This window comes from Gopherus evgoodei, chromosome 3 (genome assembly GCF_007399415.2).
Source record: "Gopherus evgoodei ecotype Sinaloan lineage chromosome 3, rGopEvg1_v1.p, whole genome shotgun sequence".
In the NCBI taxonomy this organism is placed as follows: domain Eukaryota; kingdom Metazoa; phylum Chordata; order Testudines; family Testudinidae; genus Gopherus; species Gopherus evgoodei.
Window position 1 is genome coordinate 55,758,851 of NC_044324.1, and position 25,824 is coordinate 55,784,674.

The window sequence follows — 25,824 nt, forward strand, 5'->3', positions numbered from 1 at the left end:
CCAGGGCCTTTTATATTCTTTCTCTTGTGGGTGGAAACCCCTTAGTTCTCCTGTGCAAAATCACAGCAGCAGGATGGAATTTGTAGCCACCTGGGCAAGTCACATGTCCATGAATGAGTCATCTTTTTGCAGGTCGATGCCATTGTTTACCTGTTAGTTTGAACATTCCCAGGAAAGCTCAGATGTGGATTGGCGTCTCCCAAAATCCATTGTCAGTTAAGCGTTTCTTGATTGGGCACTTACTGAGAATAGTCCTTTCTCATGGAGCTGACCAAATGCTTCGCTGAGGCTACTTAGAATCAAACACATTGAGATACAAGTACATAGCCAATATTCATAACTTCAAATACAAAAATGATACACACATACAGATGGCATAATCATAACCAGAAAACTACAACCTTTTCATAGACATCCCACTTGACTTCCTCTGTACAAGACCTGGTGCAACCATAGGACCCTGGTTGCAACAGTGATCTATATGGTCACAGTTCCTGTCAATAACGTCACATATACCTTCATCTCAGAGCGTAGATTTACCCTAAGAAATGCATAATATAAACCAAAAGTGTAGGAATAATTTAAATTGTCAGCTATTACTCTGGGAGGTTAACTGTCATAGAAACAAGTACATGAAGACATAACTTTAGTTAATATAGTTTTTGAGCCATGCAGCAAGTATTTATAGTTATAAAAACCTGAGTTCTAGTGGGACATCAGTACTCCTTAAGAAGCATTTCCATTAGTATGTGACTGACTTCATAGAGCTCCCTTTTCAAAGGACAGTAAAAACATAAAGTCCTATCATATCCCCAGATAAACAGTGCTTATCGGGGCATATCTGGAGTGTCTAATCTTTTAAGTAAGAATGATTAGCTTAAGTGGTCAGTTGGTTGGTTTGGAATGTTTATCTTACTGCCCCAAGAGTGAGGTATAAGGGAGCCAGGGCAAAATTTTCAAAAACAGGCTCTCACTTCTCATACTCATAAGAAAGGCATCTAGGTACAAACCTGGCTTTATTTCAAAAGCATCATAAGCACTCCTCTTGTTGAGAAATTTTGCTAACTGCATCTCCAGATCTGCTCAGACCACTTTCACAACTACAGTGGTAGACTACCCAGATGAAGGTTAAAACATATTGATAGAATAACATGTGAAAGAATGCACAGTATCACTCTTGAAGATAAAGAGACCTTCAGTATCCTGAGCTTCTATGTGATCATCTAACAGCAGATAGGGATCCAACAAACCCCCACTTTGTGAACTTGAGTGACCAAATGGTTTACCTTCACTTCAAGGGGCAGATCTAATCCTGGTCATATTTTCCTGCCGTTTCCTCGATCCTATCAACATCAATCTGTTTTAAGATGACTGAAGCTCAGTCAGGTTAAGCCTTATTTATGCCCTGTTCTCTAGCTAAGCACTGGGTGAAATATTGGATGACCCTCAATTCATCTGGTGCTATCTTGGTGCTTCAGCATCATCACCCTGAAGTGTCAAGTGATTTGGTTAAATGATTTTTCAACCTTTTATCTAATGGCATCAAACAATTATTGTGTATCTCTGCAAACTGAAAGAGCCTGCAGTTCAGCTACATTTATACATGTGCAATAATAGCTAGTGGAAAAGTAACTAGTTGTTCAAACATGAAAATAATAATTTTGTCCCAAAACGATGTATTGAAAGCAAACTAAGGCCCATATCTCCTAGGAGTTACCACCTATACTTAACTTTATGCACATAAGAAGTCCTATTGACTTCTCCTGCATAAGTCCTGGCAGGATCAGGACCTGAAGGTCTAAGCATGTACCATTAAGGATCAGAGTTTAAATATCATTTAAATAATCTTTCTTTTAATACATGTCTACAGCAGAATAATTCGCTTGTTTGGTAAACAAGTAAGCATCTTGAGTTGATTACATCCAAGTGTGAAGAGAGGGGGTTGGGAATGAGAAACTTTTCTCCAGACAAATTGCTCCCATCTTCTTTGTGTCTATATCAGATGAGTAAGTTAAATCTTCAAAACTAGCTTGAATATTTTTTCCTATTGCCTATCATTCTGCCACTCACTACCAATTTACTTACACATACACACACCCCTCTCATGCATAATTCAACTGTATAAATGTAAAGCATGTATAAACATTGTAGAAAATATACGATTTCATTTCACAAACCTCAACTCCAACCTCAACATTATAATTTCCCATTTTAATACCCTTGAGCAGGGATCGGCAACCTTTAGCCTGCTGCCCGCTGGAGTAAGTACCCAGGTGGGCCAGGCCTGTTTCTTTATCTGGTGCATCCGCAAGTTTGGCCGATTACAGCTCCCACTGGCCGTGGTTCACCGCTGCAGGGGCTGCGGGAAGCAGCAGCCAGCACATTCCTCAGGCTGTACCGCTTCCCACAGCCCCCTTTGGCCTGCAGCGGTGAACCGCAGTCAGTGGGAGCCACGATCGGCCGGACCTGCAGACCCAGCAGGTAAGCAAACCAGCCTGGCGTGCCAGGGTACTTACTCTGGCAAGCTGCATGCCAAATGTTGCTGACCCCTGCCCTTGAGAAAAGGCAGGTCATACTAAGGGAGATGAGCAAATATTCTGATGCCAAATATATTGTTAAAAACATGCAAATGATAAATGTTCTGAACCAAAACCCTGAATCTAGATTCCAGTCCAAATTCACAGCTTGAACAAATCAGAAGGCCAAAAGTCAAGGCCCATCTGTTTGAACAGGCTCTTGGGGAGGGTTGATTTTGTCCAGGTAGATAGGGGTTTTTGGAGTGGAGGTCTCTGGGGGATGGTGATATGTCTTAATTTTTGTTCAGTTTAGGTGTTCTTTATTGTAATAGGGTGTAGGTGATCTGCTGGAGTTACTAATTCTGCTGGAGTTACTGATTCTTCTTTCATTTACATTGGCGTAAATCCAATATGACTCTATCAAAGTCAATGAGGCTGGAGATAGGTAACCTGCTGAGCAGTTTTTGGTTAAGTTGCAGACTTTAATCAAAAACTGCTCAGCAGGTTACCTACCTCCAGGACCCAGACACCCAGTTCCTAGTGGGATCCAAACCCCAAATAAATCTGATTTACTCTGTATAAAGCTTATACAGGGTAAATTCATAAATTGCCCTCTATAACACTGATAGAGAGATATGCACAGCTGTTTGCTCCCCCAGGTATTAATCACTTACTTTGGGTTTATTAATAAACAAAAATTATTTTATTAAGTATAAAAAGTAGGATGTAAGTGGTTTCAAGAAGAAAGCAAGTCACCAAGCAAAATAAAGCAAAAACACACAAGTCTAAGCCGAATACATTAAGGAACTCATTACAGGTAAAATGTCACCCTCAGAGTTGTTCCAATAAGCTGCTTTCACAGACTAGACTCCTTTCTAGTCTGAGCCCAGTCCTTTCCCCGGTACAGTCCTTATTAGTTCCAGCAGACATCTTAGGTGGAAAGCAGGGATGTTCTCAAGACTGTCAGCCCCCTTTGTTCTATTCCACCCCCTTTTATAGCTTAGGCACAAGGCGGGAATCTTTTGTTTCTCTGGGTCCCCTCCTTCTAAATGGAAAAGCACCAGGTTTAACATGGATTCCAGTATCAGGTGACATGTTCACATGTCCTGTGAGATCCCAGCCTCCATTCTTCCAGGGCTGGCCCACACGTACCCAGGAAGGTTTGCAAGTAAACAGAGCCATTTACAACCACTTGTCCTAGTCAATGGAAGCCATCTAAACCACCATTAGTGGACCACAATTTGCATAATTACAATAGGACCTCAGAGTTATACTTCATATTTCTAGCTTCAGATACAAGAATGATAAATGCATACAAATAGAACTATCACACTCGATAGATTATAAACTTTCTAATGATACCTTACAAGAGACCTTTTGCCTAAAGCATATTCCAATTACATCTTATTCATACTCATAAGCATATTTCCATAAAACATATGGAGTACAACATCACAGTATTAATAAAAACTTTTTGTGCACCAGAGCCTGACTAGCTTTTATTTGTAGAAATTATCTTCAGAGCAGCTATGTTCAATTACACAAGCTTAAGGATCTGACCCAGCACACTTAAATAAATAAATTGGGCTGTCTTAGGGTGTTTGGTGACCAAAAAAGTGTCCTTAATTTAGTAGTTCATTTTATGAATAGTAATATAATTTTATTTTTAGGGTAGCAGATTGAGTGGTTTGACAATTGTCTCTCACAAAACAAGGAAATGTATAGAATTTACAAAAAATGTTACAAGAAGGTTTGATTTTTGATATTCCTTATGAAACTACTTTTAATCAAGCATAGGCATACAGTAAAATTGATATGGAAACTAGCAATTCCATTCTCTGACACAAAAATATCTGAGGCCATTGCTTTATAATTAGGATGCAATTTCTTTTTAAAACAAAAGGAAAAAAGGAAAAACTTTAACATCCTCAGTATTTCTAGCAAAGCAGGTCAGTTTGCGTGCTAGAGCAGCTTTGTTATGTAATAGGTAACTAGCAAGTATAGGATACCCAAATAGGAATATAATATGCCAAGTGAGAAATGCAGTGGTTTGAAATAAAATAGCATAAAAATGAGATATTTTTAAAGTGGGGCTAGTGACTAGAAGTATAAGAAACAACCTAGTCCTGGTTTATAGACATTTCAGCAATGATATTCTGCTTCAGTTCGCATGTGTTCATCCTGATTTTTACTTTGAGTTTCACATTTGAAAAAGCAAGAGTAAAAAATCAAAGTTGCCTATTTCATGTGGTTTGTATGAGAAGCTAGAAGAGAAGAACGGGATTTGCTAAGAACTTGGTCTAGTTGTATTCAAAATTCAGCTTGAGCTTGCTCAGAAGACCTGAAAACTTTGGCAAAGTTTTTGATGGAACTGGGCTGGATTTAAGTTTGTAACAAAAACTGAAACTAGGCAAAAAATTGTCTGATTTGGGGTTGTTGCTTTTTTTTTTTTAAACAAAATATTTGCACTACCTTTCTGCCAAATTGTACTGGGAAGTGCTTAGAACATTGGGGCATATGCATTTCTCAAAGGAAGTCTAGAAACTGCCCAGACTCAGTTCTGAACTGTGTTTTGCATGGGGGGGGATGTATCAGAACACTGAGGAGGTTAGTGTAACTTATATATACACCAAATTGCCTGATGATGCAGTCCTTTATGCAGGGAAAACTCCCATTGACTCGAAATTCTGTAGTATAGTCAGATTTTAGAATTCTGCACATTGTAATACATATTGTTTTGTTTTCCCACAGGAATGTCTGATCTACATGCTTACTGGGTTTATAGGAAAAAGCTTGTAGTTAATAGAAGTTGCAGCATAAGTAAAGTAGCTTAGATTGTTCTAATTTTGTGTGCAAATTGTTTACTTATAGGAGGAGCCCAGATTGCTTTTTGTGTTACTTTTGGGGACCAGCAATCCGCTTATTTAATCATTTTGTGATGAACCATCCCAACGACAAAATCTGTTCGCTCAGTGAAATAAGTGCCATTTAATAATTCAATATTATTTCTTTTGCGTTTTTTACAATGCAGATACTTGTGATCAAAATCAGATGTTCCTTTCCTAATAGGAAAGAGAAGACAGGAATTTTAAAAGATGCAGAGGACTTGGCTCCATAAAATCAGTTTGCTCTTAGCATTATTAACTAATATGTATCTTTAGAATGAGGAATATGCTGTTCTGCCATCCATTCCTTTCCCCATTTTTCTCCTGAGGCCCTCAGCCACTCTAAGATTTTGAAGTAGGAACATGCTTGCTCTGCAGAGGAAATGAAAATTCTGATCTTCCCTCTCTTGGCCTTTTCTTGGAATCTTTCTCCACTTCTATAAAGTGGAGTGGGGATATGGATGCTTATGTGAATGTAAAACCTCCAGCCCTGTAACCGTGGGAGATCTAATGTAGCATTTTACAATTAAATGAAATTTGTGTTTTCTGTAAAAAGCTTTTATCACAGATATTAACATAGCATCAGCACTGAACATTTAATATGGTATTTTTAAAATATACTGTTCGCTGATATAATATGGAAGTCACATACTGCCCTACGTGATTTAAAAGACTTTTGTTACCCATAAAACCTATTTTTATATTCACAAAGATGAAAAATAGTATGCAGTTTTTACATGAGAAATGATGGGAGAAATCAGTCTCCTGAATTTGGAAAACTGGTTCTGTGGAATCATTTTTTCCAGCAAAATCTGCTTTTGTACTAAACCACAGGGAATTTGCAATTTATCATGAATCTAATTAGCAAATACCTGTAAATTTGACTGGTTTAATGGAACTTTGCTTGATTACTGTAACTCATATTCAGTAATGTCCTTTAATACTGTGATTGTCTACGCATCTTATTTTTCAATATGGTAATCCAGTGTGATAGATGATAAACGCTGAGCATATGTTCATACTGCATTTCTAAAGAAAGGAACAATGGGGTGCATTCACTTAAAAGCTCCATCCAACTTCCATATTGTGGAAACCCCACCGAAATCAATTCTCTTAGAAAAAAGCTGGTAAAGACCATTAATTCCAAACCTCTGCCTTGACTCTCTGTGAGCAGCAGGTTTTTTTTTTTTCTTTAAAAACGAAAATCTTTGAGGAGCTTTGGCTTCACTCACACGCATAGTATTCTTTAGCAGAAACATTTTGGAGTTGATTATTTTAGCACATTTACTTCACTGTTGATATAATGTTGCAGTGATGTTTTTCAGAGTTTGAAGGCTGCTGTTTCACATGTTGACTTTTCTTATACATGACAAAATGCATCAATGATTCATCAGTGCAAGGATTTTGAAAAGGCTTTTAAAGCACATTAATAAAATACAGATTATTTTTTAAATTATTTGATAGGTTTTATAGGGAAAAAAATTAGAGTGAAATTCCTGCCTCAGAGCTATGTGGATCTGAAAGGATAACTTTGCATTTAGAGTCCCATTTTCCCCTACTGGGAATAACCAAATAGAGGAGCAGAAATTCCAGGAGTTTCAGTTCCCTGATTATCCTTTGAATTCTTGTGTTTGCTCCACTTGTCATTGCCCCATGCACACACACATATACACACATGTTCTCAGAATGAACTCCTAGTGAGAACTGGTAAATAAAGGCTCCAGACATCCGCTCTGCCAATCATCACCATGCCCAACCCCCAACCTGGTCTTGAACAGCACAGCTCCAACAGGAGCTGTACTAATATTGGCTTCTATAATCACTTCTGTCTTTGGATGTGTCTCAACAGGGGTCCAAATTACAGATATGCAAACTACTATAGAATCTCTATTAGGTTGTGCAGTTTCTTCTGTGGGTTGAGAGAATCTGATGTAAAATATATGGTTAGAAAACAATATTCATTGTTAAGGAGCATTCTTACAAAAGAAGTTCAATTAAATGAAAGCTCCAATATAAGTCACTTTACTGCTCTTAGCAGTAAATCATAGACTCATAGAAATGTAGGGCTGGAAAGGACCTTGAGAGGTTGTGAAGTCCAGCTCTCTGAGTGGACGCTGAACCAAGTATACCTAGATCATCCTTAAGAGGAGTTTGTCAAACTTCTTATTAAAAAACTCCAGTGATGGGGATTCCACACCCTCCTTTGGAAGCCTATTACCAGAGCTTAACTACCCTTATAGTTGGAAATTTTTTCCTAATATTTAACTTAAATCTCCCTTGCTGCAGATTTAAGTGCATTACTGCTTGCCCTACTTTCAGTGGACGTGGAAAATAACTGATCACCATCTTCTTTGTAACAGCCTTTAACATATTTGGACTGTTATCAGGTCCCCCCTCAGTTTTCTCAAGACTAAACATGCGCATTTGCTCGTAGGTCAGGTCATGGGTGGCAAGTATTGTATAATCTCTTTCACTAAAGTCTGCTTTTTAAAAAAATAACATTAACTGGGAATAGGTAATTTGAATTAATACGTCAAACTCAAATCTGAAAGGTTAATAACAAGTTGTTCAAAAGAGAACAACAAAGGAACACCTGCAAATTGTATGTAATGACGAACAGATCAACTAGACATGTGAACTGAAGGGGAAGAGGTAAACAAATGCCAAAGCTTTCAATCTTTTTAGCTGAAAAGCACATAATAAACTAAAAATCCCACCTCCCTATGCTTTTGTATCAGCTGTTGTGGTTGCTTGTTTGTTAGTGGTACAGCTCTAATACTCTTAGCAACTTCAAAGTTGAAATGTTGTAAGAGATTACTGCATAGCATGCTGTAATTACTAGGGATACTTTGAGGAAATTATCAAAATTTATAGTGTGGCTGTGTATAATTATGCATTTTGAAGAGTCTAAATTAAAATACAAAATCATATGTATAAAAATACAAATTTAAAATAAAATATAAGGTTCTGATAACACTGATTCAAGCACATCCTATCCTTTTTGGTACTGTATATTCATAACACAAACATTAACATATTTTAGGGGGAGCTGGTAATAATCCATTTATTTATTGTTCCTAACTTGTCTTTGTCCCATGTAATTCCATTTTGGCTTAACTGAATTATAAACGATTAAAAATTGCGACTTAATTTCTGTTGTTTGTAGGAAAACTTTGGCAGCCTGTCAAAATAGCAACTGGATCAGAACATTCTGAAGCGCTGAATAAATTCTGCTGTCTTCCATTGTCACCAAAGCAGCAGCAGTAACACATGCTGCATTAGGAATATCTAGGAGCTACTTGATCAACTGTAGCAATCGGGGTAAGGGGCTGAGCTTTCCCCATATCTCATCACCTGAACCTAGCATAGGACCTCCACATCCCATCTACCCTTCTGGAAGTGCTGCATGGGACAGGAGTTTCCCTGATTCCTGGGGGCAAAGATACTCAGGCCAGGCCCCTCTTGACCATCCTCCAGATTGAGCACGTGATCCCAGTGACTCATGTACTCCCTGGAATAGCAGCTTTCTTGTGCTGCTGGTTTGTGTAGTTAGTCCGGTACCTCCAGTAGCAGCAGTCTGCTGTGGTGCTGAAGGTTCAAGATTCAGATCCTGCTGATCATTCATGATGGGGGGACTGTTATAGTTGGGCATAATAAATTGGTTTAGTGTTTCCTAAAAAGAAAATTACATAAAGATCCTACTACATTAAGATAATTATATTTAGCTTGCAGAGTCAAGCACTCAAAAGTTAGGAAACATCATATTTACAGTTGCCTGTGCAACCTTAATTTGGCCCCCTTGCCACCTGTGCATTATGATATTCTTTAATTACATGGTCATATTCTATTCTTTCTGTAAGACCTCTGCCTCATTCACGGCACAGGAGGGACAGTGCCCTGGGAATGAATCAGGGTTGTATAGTGAAGGAGACTGTTCTTTGTAGGACTCCTCCCTTTTTTGTTGTAGAAGTTGGAGGGTGTGTAAGTGAATGAGGAAGGGGTTTGCAGAAAGAAAAAGACATACCCCTCGCACCAGTGCAGTCCCCTCTGCAACAATTTCAAATCCCTACTCTACAGCATAGAAGTGGTAGGCTTTTCTGTGAAACAGCTGTACAGTTTTTTTTTAAATATTTGCAAAACAGCATATTTTCCCTAGAAAGGGAATAAGTTTGAACAGGTATTTTAAGACATGGTGTGGTCTAATTGAGAGGCTAATTTAGCCTGTAGAACCTTTATTATCATGAATAATGCACAAGTTGGAAGGAATCTTGCATAATTTTCAGAGCTGAATTAGCAGGGCTTGCAGCTAAAATAGAACCCCCCTTTTTTTGGTAAACCAAACAGATTTGGTCCAGAATCACAGAGAGATAGTAAACATGGAACTACATAAGGCCATTTTTACAGTCACTATTCAGAATAGAGCTGCACTAGTGAGAATAGAGCTGTAATACCATCATTACATTTGTGAATGAGCTAATCTTGGTCCTCTCCTCATTTATTGTAATACAGGCCATAGAAGAGCACAGTTCATTTCAGTAGTGCTTTATTGGCACGTTGAGCTGCAGAAGTGCTGCCAAAGTGAGAAAATGACAGAGCCCTTCAATTTTTTGAAAGGCAGATACAATTTGGAGGTCAGATCTTCTTAGTAGGTTTGAGATTTTATCCCATATCCTTGTCAAATTTGGCTGGTGCTATTTCTGCTAGATCTTTCCTTTCCACAAGGGGTAATGCAATATTTTTTCTCTATTTTTATAGAAAGTATTTTCACATTTCTAATAATTCAAGGAAGTATCTTTCTCAAATGTGTCTTGGACAGTAGAGAATTTCTCTGCATCTAAATCCTAGTCACATTGGTTGCACAATCATTCCTCTGCACTCTGGGTCTTCCAGTTTTAATCTGTAGTTTATGGTCGTGGATTCTGTATTTTGTAAGAGTCAGCCTTGGCTTCGCACATTTGGCAGTGATGAGATGTGCAGAGTTGGATGAACAGTCGAAGAGAGTGAAGTCATCAGTTATTTACAGAATGGATCCAGCAGGGCAGTAAAAGCTCCTATGCCAAACCCTACCAATGTGTCTCAACCCCTAACCTTGAATGACTAGCTAAATTATAGGATTTAGATTCTGTGTCCATTAAACCTAAGGCATCTTCAAAATTTTCAATTTTTGCCATTTCAGTAACAGTTTTCATTAATTTCAATACCTTAAAAAAGGAGAGGGGGGGAATGCTTACACATTTTTATCTTGGATTTTTTTTTGACCTGTTTTTGAGACTAACAGCTAATTATTATCAGTTGTGCTAGTGGGAGCTTTTCTGGTGATATGATTATTTTACACACTAAGAACTGGACTGTGCATCTTATTTCACATGGACCTCTTAACAGTGTGTATTTAGTAAGGCCTTAACAATTTTCATCAAGTAAGAGGAGTGCAGCTCGGCCCAATGTACCAATCTCCAAGGCTGATCCCAGTGCATGGTAGATCAACTGAATTAGGCCACAGCACGGGTTACAGTCATCAGCTGACTAACAGGGGTCAAATGACAGTGCAGAGGAACAATACATATGGGTAAAGTTAGGCAAGGATTGCTTGCCAGGTGTTAAATTCAATTTTGTATGGTTATTTTAATAAAATTCGTTGCTATTTTAACCTTCAAAACATGCACATATCTGTCTTTCTTTACGATTGGCACTTGTCAGAGAGATTTTAAATCTTAACAATGGGAATATATATTATGTAGGAAGACATCATTTCCTATATTCAAACCGTTATCAGAGAAATGCATTTTGTTTTTTATTGGGGAGAGCTGTGAATCATTTATTAACATATTCGAGTACTTTTATGGTACTGATAGCTTCTCTACATTTACAGCACTGCAGTGGCACAGAGGGCTCCAACGGTGAGCCTCCCTTGGGAATGACAGCTTAGGCTGTCAGCTCTGGGGTGGAGGGCTCAAGCTGTAAACCTGGCACAGGGCTGAAAGCCAACAGGCGATGTAAGTAACCGTGTCTACAGGGACACTGCGTTGTCCTAACTACATCAATCTAAGCACTACTCCCCTTGCAGAGGTGGAGTTAGTAGGTTGGTGTAGTGGGTCACATACATCGGCAGGAGCAACCTTGTAGCGTAGACGCTTATGGAGTTAGGTTGACTTGTAGTGTAGAAAAGACCTTCGTTTGAAATAGTATGTCCAGATACTGTGTCACTTTAAAGACATTTATTTTGCTTTAAGCTGATATATTTCATTTCATTACCTAAAACCAAAGCACTATTCAGCAAAAATATTTTTTCTTATAATTGAAAACTTATTTAAACTTATCTAAATTTTTTAAGTAACATGGCATTTTACTCACGTACTGTGAGTCTAATTCTGCTCTGTTTCTTTCACTGATGTAAATGTAGATTATAAAACATGGATCTGATGGTACCTTCTGTAAAGTCAATGAAAACTGTTTAAATGGGAAAATTTTTGAGCCTATTGACTTCAGTGGAGTTACATATTTGTAATGCTGTAACTGAGAGCCAGTTTGGCCTTACCTATTGAAAATACATGCACTGTTTAGAAAATATAGAAGACAGTAGCAAATGTGTGGGAGCGGGTATGTTAGTATGCCTAATCTATGACAAATATAGACTTTTTAATTTGAATACTAGGGGAGAAAATAAACAAAAATTATAGGAGTAGTCATCTTCAGCTATGACTATCTAATCCTAAATCAGTGGGAGCAGTTCAATTTTCTGTTTTCTCTGTGAGCAGTTTTGCTTACCGAGCCAACTACCTTCCTCCTCTGACAATGAAGAATGCTTGGTTGTTTTCAGTTCAAGGTCACTTTTTGTTGCTGAGTGATAACAATTTTTAAAAGGTGTGTAAAGATTTCTGCTGGAGTCATAAGATTCTGGCAGTTTGGCTGGAAAGTATCATTTAAATCATTCAGTATCTATTGTAAAAATTTGAATAACCTTTGTACATTTTACAAAATGAACATAACTCTTTCTTTCAGAAGAGACATCTGTTTTCAAGGATTATAAAGTGTTTCAAAAAGAACAAAGACAGTTTATAGGTAAACACTGTAGTATACTTTTAAGTACTACTCAGATTATGGGGAATTCCTTTACAACAGGATATGTATCAATTAACCGAAAATAACATTGTTCTGTACAGCGTTTGTGCAACGAACAATTTTATGACTTGCTGTATATGTTTTGAATTTGTATCACTTCTTCCTCTGCCCTCTCCCGTAGTAGATCTCACTGTTTTGTGACTTCTTGCTACTACTATTAGCATAGAAATTATTTCTGCAGATGAGCCTTTAAAAACAATTTAAAACACAGCAATAAATGCAGTACTTTGAAACTGATGAAGAATATAAATAAAGCTGCTAATGCTATCAGTAGAGCGTCAGACAAATTAACATACTAATGAAACGTGTAATCCTCAGTGTTTTTGCCAAGTCTTAATCTCTAATTAAATAACAAAACTGCACCTCCTGTGTGGAGAGGGACCCCTGAGTGCAAAGAACCAGAAATTCAAGGAATATTAATAGATTTGAAGCCAGACAAGACCATTATGTAATGATCTCAAAATGTAATTGTAAATAGGGAATCATCATTGAGCAGGTGTGTTTCTAGTGGGGTGTCTCAGGGATTGGTTCCTGACCCTATTCTATTTAGCATTTTTATCAGTGACCTGGAAGAAAACACAAAATCATCACTGATGAAGTTTTCAGATTACGCAAAAACTGGGGGAGTGGTAAATCATGAAGAGGCCAGGTCACTGACACACAGAAATCTGGATCACTTGTTAAACTGAGCGCAAGCAAATAATATGCCTTTTAATATATGTAAATGTATACATCTAGGAACAAAGAAAGGAGGCATTACTTACAGGATGGATGGGGGACCCATCCAGGGAAGCAGTGATTCTGAAAAAGATTTCAGGATTGTGGTGGATAATCAGCTGAACATCAGCTCCCAGTAGGAAGCTGTGGCCAAAAAGAATAATATGATCCTTGGATGGATAAACAGGGTAATCTTGTAGGAGTAGAGAGATCACTTCACCTCTGTATTTGGAACTTGTGTGACCATTGCTGGAGTACTGTGTCCAGTTCTGGTGTTCACAATTCAAGAAGTATGTTGATAAACAGGAGAGGGTTCAAAGAAGAGCCATGAGAAAGATTAAAGGATTAGAAATGTGGCTTATAGTGTTAGAGTCAAGGAATTCAGTCTGTTTAGTTTAACAAAGAGATTTGATCACAGTCTATAAGTACCGATATGGGGAACATGGGTGGGGGAGTAAATCTTCCCCTTAGAGAGGCTAGCCCCCACCCTGCCTCTTCTGGCGAAGGCCCTGCCTCTTCCGGACGAGGCCACGGCCCCGCTCACTGCTCTGAGGGAGAGGGCTGAGAGCTCAGTCAGGGCCACCAGAAGGGGGATGCTGGGGGGACATTTTTTCTGGCAGCCACAAATTGGCTGGGGCACCTGGGCACAGGTCGATGGGCCCGTACGGTAATTCACCACTGCCCTTCCCCACCCCTCACCCTCCCATGATGTGAGGTTTAGCCTCCGCAAGCCTCCATTATGTGCTGCCCATGGTGGGGAACAAATACAGGTGAGTCACATCATACACACATTTAATTTACGTGAATTCAACTATATGTGCTTGGCAAAATAAAAAAAAGAAAAACAACAAGATACCTGTAGATAGTGCAGGCGATTCCACCCAATGAGTGTATGCCCTGGAGTGAGCATGAGATTGGAGTCGTGAATCTGCTGTTCCCTCAGTTGTCTCAGTTCCTGCGTGCCTCTCATAGTGTGAGCATCTTTCCATGCTGAATGTGATTCTTGTGTTTAAAGGTATGTATTTTTCGTACAACATAACTCCTAAATGCAAGCCAACTATTTCATCTGGTGTTGAACTGAAGAAAAAGTGATCTATTCCAATGCTGGAGGAAAAACTGGCTGTGTTAGACTTATTGAGAGATGGTATGTTGGTCTCCAGTGTGGTGCGTAAATATGGCCACAACGAATCTAGCATCCATGCCATCAAGATTTGAGAGACAGAAATTCATCAAGCCGTGGCATCAAGTGCTCCAGTAACTGCTAAGGTGATGAGCCAGGTGTGTGATAAGACTTTAGTGAAGGCTGAAAAGGCATTAAATTTATGGCTGGAAGACATGAACCGTAAACATGTGCCTATTGATGACAACACATTGCGAGAAAAGGCTGTTAGCCTCTATGCACTGTTCAAACCCCCCGCTGAAGAGGGACAGCCTTCTGATGAGAAGGAATTCAAAGCCAGCCAAGGTTGGTTTAACAGTTTTAGGAACCTCTTCAACCTCAAAAACGTGCAGACTACTGGTGAAGAGGCAGCAAAAGTCTACCCCGAACTATTAAAGAAAATCACAGAAGAAAGGGGCTATCTTCTGGAACAAGTTTTTAATACTGATGAGACTGGGCTCTTATGGAAAAAAAATGCCCAACTGCACTTACATTTCAAAATCAGAAAGACAAGCCCCTGGCTTCAAAGCAGCTAAAGACTGTGTGACTGTGTTGTTTTGTGGCAATGTGGCTGGGCATTTAATAAAGCCGGGCTTGTGCTACAGAGCTGCAAATCCCCGTGCCCTAAAAGGCAAGAACAAAAATCTCCTGCTTGTGTTCTAGCAATCAAATAAAAAGACTTGGGTGATGGCAGCATTATTTCTGGATTGGGTCCACAAGTGTTTCATTCTGGAGGCCAAGCGGTACCTCGAAGAGAAAGAACTTGACTTTAAAGTGTTGCTGATCATAGACAATGCTCCTGGCCACCCTGCGGCACTCTGGTTTGCACATAACAACATTGAAGTCATCTTTCTCTCCCCCAATATCACCTCCAACCTCTCGACCAAGGCATGATTTGCTGTTTCAAGGCTACGTACATGAGGCTTACATTCTCACGTCTACATAGCACTATGGATGCTGATCCCACTCTTAATGTGATGGAGTGTTGGAAGTCCTTCAACATTGCCAATTGCATCACTTATATTAAACAGGCAGTGGATGCAATCAAGCCTGAAACAGTCAATGCATGTTAGCGAAACCTATGGAAAGAATGTGTGAATGATTTTAAGGATTTCCCGACCATTGACAGATGGTCCAATAAAATTAGTGACTGTGGTAAAGCAAACTCAGTATCTTTGAGCACTGTGAAAGGTTTCCACACACAAGAGCAGAATTTGATCATTTTTATGAGTGATGTGGTACAACCTTTTTATTAAGAATATAATGGATATGGGAGATTATCTGTAAAGGTTAAAAGTTTCTCTCACAGCTACTCATATATTCTGTCTCTCTACCTCTCTTTCTCACGTCAATATTATTTTTTCTAAAATCACCAATGATGGCTAAGTGGTCACAGTTGGTCAAATATCTTCAGACCAATAGGTATTGTATTTCCTTATTCAGAAGTATCTGCTATTTTTCAGTATGGTAGGCCTAACAAGGGTCTCTATTCAGCATTTCTTAGTCCTTACACAAGCAGACCCTTACTGAATTATGTGGGAGTTTCATCTGCTAAAAGTGCTGAGTAGGCCCGTCTGATGAAATCTAGAGTCATCCTTATTGCCTCCCACAGTTTTGGGGTGGGGGCATTCTTCCTATATCAGATGGCCAAAACTGAGAACAGTACTACAGATGAAGACTAATGAGAGCCTTTTACAGTAACAATACCATTGTCTTTCTTTCCATAGCCAAACTACAGTAATGGTTTCACTGTTTTTGTTTGTGTTTGTTTTTCTGCACAATCACTGTATCAGCCTTTTGGCAAACTTTGATGTATGTAAATAATGTGTCGTGCAAGTGGTCACCTGCCCAATGAAAACGTAAGCATATAGCCCCTACCGTACTTTCTTAAAAATAGGATCAAAGTATCTTTAAAATTGCACCATGTTAACTATCCTGGATGGAAAAAAAAAGCAACCTTAGAGCTTTTTGGCATGTAGAGGGTACTAATTCATTAGATGCACTATGCAGAATGTTATATATTTTGAGCTCATGAAGGAATACTATTTATACACTATTTATACATTAAATTATTATAGTAGTTTCTCTTCTTTTTTTTTAAACAGGTCATTGCCATAATTATGGATATGTTTACAGATGTGGATATCTTCAGAGAAATTGCAGAGGCATCTACCAGAGGGATTGCCGTGTATATTCTGCTTGATGAGTTCAACTTCAGTCACTTTCTTAAAATGACAGAAAAACAGGGCTTTCAAGTTCAGAGATTCAGGGTAAGGCTTCATGTTTTACAATAAAATACATATTTACTACAAGATCTAGCTCTTATGTAGTGCTCTTCAAGAATATTATTTTTTAGGAAGTAAATATCTAATATTGATTTAGTTTATGTAATTTATTTTATGAAAAATTAATTGCTATCAATAGGCTCAAAGCACAACCCCTACCCTATTACCTTCAAAAACATTTTATCCTTTTCAGGGCTTTGCAAAATAAATATATGCAGTACAATCTATAAAGCTACATATTTTTTCTGAGTACTATTATTATTTTAAGAATATTATATTCTGGGAGAACTTAATCATTTTGTTTTTATGTTTGTAAAATCAGCCTGCAAAATGTAAGCATAAAGAAAATATAAATTGTTTAGGAAAACAAAATATGAGCTTTCTTTAAAAAACAAACAAACGGTGATTTCCTTTCAAGAGATTTGATGTTAATATTATATCAAAAGGCACAGGATTCCATTTTTCATCATTTTCCTATGAACTGCTTTACCATATATTTGTCCTTGTGAATATTCAGTATGATTAGATTCACTTTTATTTATGAACTATGTTTCTTTCTCTGGTAAGAAAGATTATATGTAGAGGGATAGAATCTAAATACTCCAGAAGACATAGTGTATATCCGTAGTGTACCATTGAGAGCACAGTCCAATACAGTGTACTTCTATTGATCTAACACACATATGTGGGATATTCTTCTTGGGCTGTTGTGCCAAGAATAACACTAAAAAATATTGAAGCTGCTCAATGATAGCTTTCCATTTCCTCTGAGATACTATAAGTAGCTTCCTTCGTTGAATTTTAGCACTTACTCATTTGCAGTTCTTTGTAAATATACCAAGTGTTAGTTTATGTTCGCGACTGTTACGAGACTATTTACGGTGTTACTGTATCATCAAGGAGTTAACGCAGACATATTAAGAGTCCTGGAGGAACTGTGATATCACAGCAGTCATCTTGGATTAATTTCTTTTGAGGAATGAGCAATTGTAGTTACTTCTAAAACTTCATTTTCTATAGGAATTATTCAAATTTTCTTTTGCAATAGATACCCAAATGTACATAACTGAATTTAAGACTGGTGTTTGAAAATTAATGCATAAAACTAACTTAATTGAAGACATTTAGCAATGTAATGGTTAATTTCTGAAAAAAGTCTTTGGCAACATATGTAGTGTTCTAGTTAGCTTTTAAAAAAACCAAACAAACAAACAGAAACCTTTCATAATGACATTCATATGAAAGGAGATTGTGACCAGTATCTTTAAGCCACTTCCTCTGGTGGAAAAAAATGGTTGCAAGCTCTCTCAAAGACATGTATAAAGGGACATTTGTAACAGAAAATGAAGCTTGAAAAGTGGTTACAGGTACAGATGATAGAAGTTCATGGTTGCTTTTGTAAAGTGATTTGAAGAGATGTAATAGATGAAGGATATAGCATAAGATACAAGTTCTGTACACTTGTACAAAGACCCTTCATTTTGGAGTATCCATAATCTCCTTTGCATGTGTGGAGTAGTGACATTCAGTTGCTTCTTTTCATTTGTATGAAGCTCAGGCACGGTTACTATTGTTTTAATGGACTGTGAACCTGTGTTTTGGGTGGGGTTGGGGGGGGTTAACCTATAAATAATTTGTATTGGGGTTGATGGGGCTAATGTAATTAAATTAGAGTAGATTAGGGCAGATTAATGTGTATTAGAGAGATTTGCCATTCATAAAGAATTTCGGCAGAAGTAGTGCAGTGACATCACATTTTATGTGGGCCCAAGTAACTTGAATGGGAGTAATGTATATGCATTCATTAAGAGGATAGTAGACTCCAAGATCTCTACTATCTACTATATGCATTCATTAAGAGGATAGTAGACTCCAAGACTCTACTTGTAATCTGTAGTAAGCAGATAATGGTACACAGATACCTTTGCTATTTACTGTCTTCTAGTTTATTTTATAACAAGGGTTCTCAATTTACTTTTCTCTCCTGCTGGCTTTTGCTCAGAAGACCAGGCCCTTACTGCTCCTGTAGTAGTTATTCTATGGCTACCAAAAAAGTGATAAGGAATTGGTAGCATCTTTGAAGGGGTTGGCCAGTCTTCAGAGAAGTCACCTCCATCTCTCTGCTTCTCTTCCATTCAAGATTCTTAAGACTGGGCCACTATCAACTCTTTGTGTTTAGGTGCATAAAATGTCCCTCAGTTCCACCCCCTCGTGGTCATTGGATGAAAAAGAGGAGAAGGTAGAGTTGTATGGATATCCTCTCTTCCTTCAACATACAAATCCAGCAGCAGCCATTGTTATTCTCCCATGGCTTGGCTCAACGCTACAGGAGCATGGTAGAGTCTGTGTTCATCTTCCTGAAAACAGACATTGTATAAAAAAGGAACTGGGGCTGCCTTTGCCTGACTCTAAGCCTCTTCTGACTCTTCTTCACTCCACTGAAATAAATGAAGTTAAACTGGTATAAACACCAGAGTAACGCAGTGGTGAAACAGGCCCTATGTTTTGAGTTATGATGTTTACCATTCATTTGTCTATTTATGGAGAAACAAAGATTTATTCTTAAAACTTCATTTAATAGCCATGCAGAAATCTGCACTCAGCTATATTCTGACTTCATGTCAGTACTTGTTCATCCACTTTTCCTGACAGTCATAACCAAGAATAGTGATAGACTGTGTTGTAGAAAAGATTATTGTGGTAATCTGCATCTGGAAGAATATACAAGTCAGATATTTAATTTATCACTTTTTCTGCAACTTTTTATTTTCAAATGAGGAAAAATTTAAACATTTTAGGAGGGTGAGTTTATTTGAAGCTATTTGAAAGTATTATCATTAGTTGATTGGTAGCCAAAACAAACTCAAATACAGTTTAAACACTCTGCACCTTTCTATTCCTCAATCTCTCTCTCTGTCTGCTTTAGATTTCATAAGGTTATCTTAACCCTCTATCTCCTGCATGGTTTTTTCTCTTCCTCCACATACAAGTTGTTTCATAAATTTCCCCACCCATCTCTTTAAAACTCTCTGACTTTCTGTTTCAGGTCCCCAATTCCTTTGTGTAACTAGGGAGGGAGAGAGGAGGAAAGAGTCATCAAAAATCCTCTGGGTTTTTTTGTTTTGTTTTTTAGATGATAAGGGCCATCTATCTAATGAAAACTGTAGAGGCAAATTATTTTCAAAACTTTTTAGAAGCGTTAGCCCTCATTGTTTCTGGATGATTGACAGATGCTGCAGCAGCAAGATGAATTAGTAGATTTGAACTAGGGTACCTAAGAAAACAACACCTAAGTACCACTGTGCTGCATCTCCGGAATGTGTCCCCTTTTTTAATTTAAGTACTTACTTCTGATTGTAAAATAATGAACAAACGTAAGAGCTACAACATGTTTTATAATACCTGAGATGTGATCCAACTTGTTCAGCTGATGTCAGATCATCATGTTTTATGAGATAATAGGTGGGGTATGTGACAGACTTTATAGTTTGCAAACACTTGTATCTACTTCTCATGTGAGAAACAAGAAACAGACTTGCTGCTGCATGATGAGAAAACAAATTTGGCAGGAAGCATTTACACCCTTTACATATTCACTGAAATGGAAGGATGAGGAAATAATGACATTTCTATATTACAGTACAATAAAGAATTATCTTTATTTCCTTTGGGCAAATTCTGCCCTAAGATGCATACACCTAGGCTCACAGTGAGAGTTGCATATGTGAACTTGAGAGCTGAATCAGATCCATTACATCTTGTTAATACTGTGTTTCAGCAGAAGCTTTCCTGTGCTTCCATAATATAGGACTACCGTTGCCATCAGATAGACATGCACAGCTCTCATTAACTTCACCGGGGATAAAATCAGGATAAACAAAGACTGTGAATAGCTAGACAACTACAAAAGCAGTTTCTCCTCTCTTGGTGTTCACACTTCAACTGCTAGAAGAGGGCCCCATCCTCCCTGATTGAACTAACCTCGTTATCTCCAGACTGATTCTGGCCTGTATATTTATACAGTAAATTTCCATTACATGTGTCTGACGAAGTAGGTATTCACCCATGAAAGCTTATGCTCCAATACATCTGTTAGTCTATAAGGTGCCACAAGACTCTTGTTGCTTTTTACAGATCCAGACTAACACGGCTATCCCTCTGATACTTGAGTCTGACAATAATATTATTTATTATTTCAAGCTCTTTGTAGCTTGAAAGCTTGTCTCTTTCACCAATAAAAGATATTAGCTCACCCACCTTGTCTGTCTAATGTCCTCAGACCAACATGGCTACAACAACACTGCAGACAATAAAAAATTAAAACAGAAGGAAAAAAACACACTTGAGATGGCAAAGGCACCTCTGGCAATGTACCATACTTTAGCTCAGTGCTGCTTGTATTGGAAGAGTTAGTGTATTCATGTCTTCCTACTTCATCTACTGCACCACATTTCACCAGCAAATGAATGATGCAAGAATGTCCTAACTACATCTATTTTCTCTAGTGGCAGGAAAGGGGTTCCAGTTAGTGATCTGCTGGCTAAAGTGGACATTTATGCTCTAGGTCACAGTGAACAGTGAATACTAAATAAAAGATTATCCAAAAACACCAATGTACATTTTTTGTAGTGGCTTTATTTAAAGAAAATTTTACCCTAAATAAGAGGATTAGACCATTAGAAAATAACTAAAAGAGATTAATCTTACAGTATGAATCTAGGACAGGGGTCGGCAACCTATGGCACGCATGCCAAAGACAGTATACAAGCCGATTTTTAATGGCATGCTGCTGCCTGCCGGGCTCCCACTCAGCCCGCTGTCAAACCCCGGCAGGCAGCAGCATGCCATTAAAAATGCTGCCCGACCCAGCCCGCTCTTCTCCGCCCCCTGCCTACCGCTCTCTCTGCGGGGCAGGGGGCAGAAGCAAGCTTGGTTCTGCCAACGGCTGCTGTACGGCAGGCTCCGCTGGCAGCCAAGCTTCTCCCTCCCCCACCTTTTCCCCCAGTGTGCTTTGTCAAACCCTGCCTCCTCTTCCTCCTTGCCGCCAATGGCCCTTGCAAGGGAGGAGAGAAGAGCAGCCCCAGCGCCCTCACTGCTCAGACTGGTAAGGAAGCGGGGAAGGGAGGCAGGAGTGGGGCCTTGGGGAAGGGAGGTAGGAGCGGGGCATATCCCTCCAACCCATTGCCATGAGCCGCTCAGGGCAGGGAGCTGGGAGCACCCTCCTGTCCCAGCCCACCCCCCCAACGCTGTGCCCTGACCCCTGCACCCCTGTTTGCACCCCAGCTCCCTGCATCCTCTTCATGACCCCATCCCTGATTCCTGCACCCTTCACACATACCCAGCCCCCCAACACTCCCTGCCCTAACTCCTGCACCCCCTCACATGCCCCCAGCCCTCTGCCCTGACTTCTGCACCCTCCACACATACCTAGCCCCCCCACACCCCTTGTCCTGACTCCTGCACCCCCCACATATACCCAGCCCCCCCCACACCCTATGCTGACTCTTGCAACCCCCACATCCCCACCCTGAGCACCAAATAGGAGCTCCTGCTCCCCTCCCCCAACATTCCGACCTGCACCCTTTGCACCAAATGGGAGCTGCCCAGGTAAGTGCTCCACACCCAAACCTCCTGCCCCAACCCTGAGCCTCCCTGCTCATTCTAGCTCCTGGCCAGACCCTGCACTCCAACCTTCTCCTTCACCCCCAGCCCTGTGCTCAGTGCACCCCCACCCTCAGATCACTGCAGAGACAGAGAGGAAGAGAATGGGCCAGAACCAGGGAGAAGGTAGGTGCCTACTCTGTGTAAGCAGGGCCCGGACCCGAGGCTGTCAGCGGGCTGAGTGGGGCCGGCGGCTGGGACCCCAACTGGCAAGGAGCTGGCAGCCAGAACCCCAGACTGGCAGCAGGCTGAGCGGGGCTGGCAGCCGGGACCCTGGCTGGCAGGAGCCAGTGGACGGAACCCCAGACCAGCAGTGGGATGAGCAGCTTGGCCCACTGCTGGTCTGGGGTGCCAGCCCTGCTCAGACCGCTGCCAGTCTGGGGTTCTGGCTGCTGGCCCCGCTCAGCCCACTGCCAACCTGGGGTTCCGGCCACAGGCCCCGCTCAGCCTGCTACCGGCCTAGATGAATGGAACCCCAGGACAGGAGCGGGCTGAGCAGGCCAGCTGCTAAAGATCAGCATTTTAATTTAATTTTAAATGTAGCTTCTTAAACATTTTGAATACCTTGTTTACTTTACCTACAACAGTAATTTAGGTATATTATGTATAGACTTAAAGAGAGAAACCTAAAAAATGTTAAAACGTATTATTGGCTTGCGAAACCTTAAATTAAAGTGAATAAATGAAGACTCAGCACACCACTTCTGAAAGGTTGCTGACCCCTGATCTAGGGTATAATTTGATATCCATTAAGGTTGGATGGTGAAATTTTGTTCGGAACTTGATAGTGTCTGTTTAACAGAGAAATTGATGCCACTTTTAGGAAGTCATAGAATTCCTGTACTGAAAAGAAAAGTATGAATTTGGCAGTACTTTTCACCTGGAAGAGGTTTGTGAAAATAGTTTAAAATGGAAGAAAATGTTTGGCTTAAAAAATAAAGTCCACTTGTTTGTAGAGCTGGCATCAAATGCTCCAGTGGTGTGGAAAAGGTCCAACTGTTAACAGACTAAATATTAGTCCAAAGTTAGGATCTTGGAGTGGCTAGGGTTTTTTTTCTCTTCAAAATCCTTACTATCCCTGAGAAGTGAAAGCTCACCTATATCAACTGTAATGAAGACAAACATTTATCAGGCCTTGTCTATGCTACCACTTAGGTCAATATAAGTTATGTCACTCGGGGTGTGGAAAAAAATATCCTCCCCCAAGCAACGTAAGTTGCATCAACTTAAAGTCTGCACCATGCTATGTCCATTGAGGTGGAGCAATTACGTTGACAGGAGAGTGCTCTGCCATCGACATCATGTGTCTTCACCAGACGCACTAAATCGGTGCAACTGCATTGATGGCAACAGCGCTGATTTAGTGGGGTAGAGAAGACAAGCCCTCGAAATGTAAATAACTCACAAAAAGTCTTCTGTGCCTATAGTTAGGCACTAAATCCATGCTTTGGTGCCTATGTCAGTAGTGGCCTGATTTTCATATGTGCTGAGCCCCCACAGCTCTTCTTGATTTCTGTCACCAAGATAGAAAGTGTTAGTCGTCTTTGTCTAATTCTAAGTACTCAGGTTTGAAAGTTTGGCCAAAAAGAACCTTGAAACCTATCAAAGATGAGTTTACAATAAAGCCCTGCTGTTGGGCTCAGTTCCATGGGGAGTGCAGAGTAGATGGAAGGAGGTGTTCTCAGAGCTGCTTTTGAAGAGGGTAACAGAAAAGCACTGGAGAAAACCTTTCTAATGGCTTCCTCACTCCGTGCAAAGCTGCTACCACTTTCTCTCCATGCCTTACAAGCAGCGAGCTGGTTCTCTGGTGTAAAAGTTAGAACTCTGGATGCAGAAAGCATTGATCAGAGTTCCAAGGAACTTGGCCCCACCCCCCTGGACAGTAGCAGCACCACAAAGAGCAGCTGAGAGAACAGTAATTATAGTAGCCCTTTTTCTTAGAGTCTTCGAAATTTCAGGTCCAATGCTATGTGACAATATAGGAATCTTGTTCCACAGGGAGTGTGATGTCACTGGCACTGGTCCTATCACAGCAAAAGCAGAACTTCACTTTTTGTTTACTTCACTGGACAGCAACTTTCAATGACAATTGCCAGTTTATCAAAGTGCAGATTAACTAGGTTATATTGTAAACACTTGAGGGATTGTGAGGATTAATTAATGTTTATAAAGATGTTTGGAGATGAAAAGTGTTATGCAAGTGCTTATTACTGAATGACATTTACCCTACTGGATTTCCAGCCCTTCTGTCTATGGGCAGACAAATGAACATACATAGCAAGCTGTTATCATAACTCAGTGGGTCACAGCTGGGAATACCAGATTCAGGACAAATTGCTGAAAAATGGGGCAGCCCTACCCCAAACTGCTGGTTATTCTTCCATAAGATATACCAAGCCAGTAATAAAAGTAAATTTCTGTCTCATCACACTGGTTAATAAGAAGTCAGAAATGCAGTCTCTTTAGGTATCCCAGCCCTTGTTTCACCACCCAAACACTGTTAATGATGAGTGGTTATTTAAAACCAATTTAATCAAACAAAGGGTTCTTCTAATACCAAGAGATCAGCCACACAGCCAGGTCAATATATAACTCAGATCTTATCCAATAATCAAGCTGTTGCCAATCCTTTAGTAGTTAGGTTATTTATAAGAGAGAAGAAAGAGGAGAGAGTTATAATGGTCAAGGAAAACAAATACATGCACTCATTGTAAGGTCCTTGTATAGATTTGTAGCAGTGATGGAATAAACTTCTGGCTTTTTAAGTCTCTAGTAACTTCCAAAAGATTGGATGGTCCTCAGTCCATTGGTTGTAATGCTACTGTTAGTGTAAGTCCATAGTCCAGAAATCAGAGCAGGAAAGAGGCAAAATGGAGATGCTTTCAGGGTTTTTTTAACCTTCTCCCATGTGGAGGGACTACTCTCAGTCTTAATTTGTGGAAAATTACAGCACATGATGGAGTCTAGGGTCACGTGAGCTAGTCACATGCCCATTCATGATTTTATGACTCATAGGAGCAGCCACTACCCAGACTTTGGCTAAAACATCTCCAGGCAGGCCCTTTGGGCAGGGACAGGCTTCTTCCATCATCGATTGTGCAAGCTAAGTGACCTTTAATTGGCCATCAACTTGAATAGTCCATTCACAATATGTTGACAAGACTGGATGCAAACTACCTTCTGGGTGTTACCCAAGCAGCAAACACATTGAAATACAAGTATACAGTAAATATTCCTAATTTCAGACACAAAATGAAACATGCATATAAACAGGATAATCATTTGATAGAGCGTAACTTTTGATACATTACATTTGTCATAAACAGATAGCTAAGGGTTAATGTCTCTTTCACCTGAAGCACCTGACCAGAGGACCAATCAGGAAACCGGATTTTTTCAACTTTGGGTGGAGGGAATTGTGTGTCTGAGTCTTTGTTTTCTGGCTGCCTGCTTTCTCTGAGCTTTGGAGAAGTAGTTCTGTT

At 39.7% G+C, this 25,824-nt stretch overlaps 1 protein-coding gene across 1 annotated transcript in view; it reads left to right on the forward strand.

The window, feature by feature from the left end:
* Nucleotides 1-25,824, forward strand: part of FAM83B (family with sequence similarity 83 member B) — a 72,556-nt gene that overhangs the window by 31,399 nt on the left and 15,333 nt on the right. Inside the window, exon 3 of the mRNA XM_030555627.1 lies at nucleotides 16,502-16,666. Coding sequence (XP_030411487.1) covers nucleotides 16,502-16,666 — 165 coding nt within the window. The remainder of the gene's footprint in view (nucleotides 1-16,501; nucleotides 16,667-25,824) is intronic.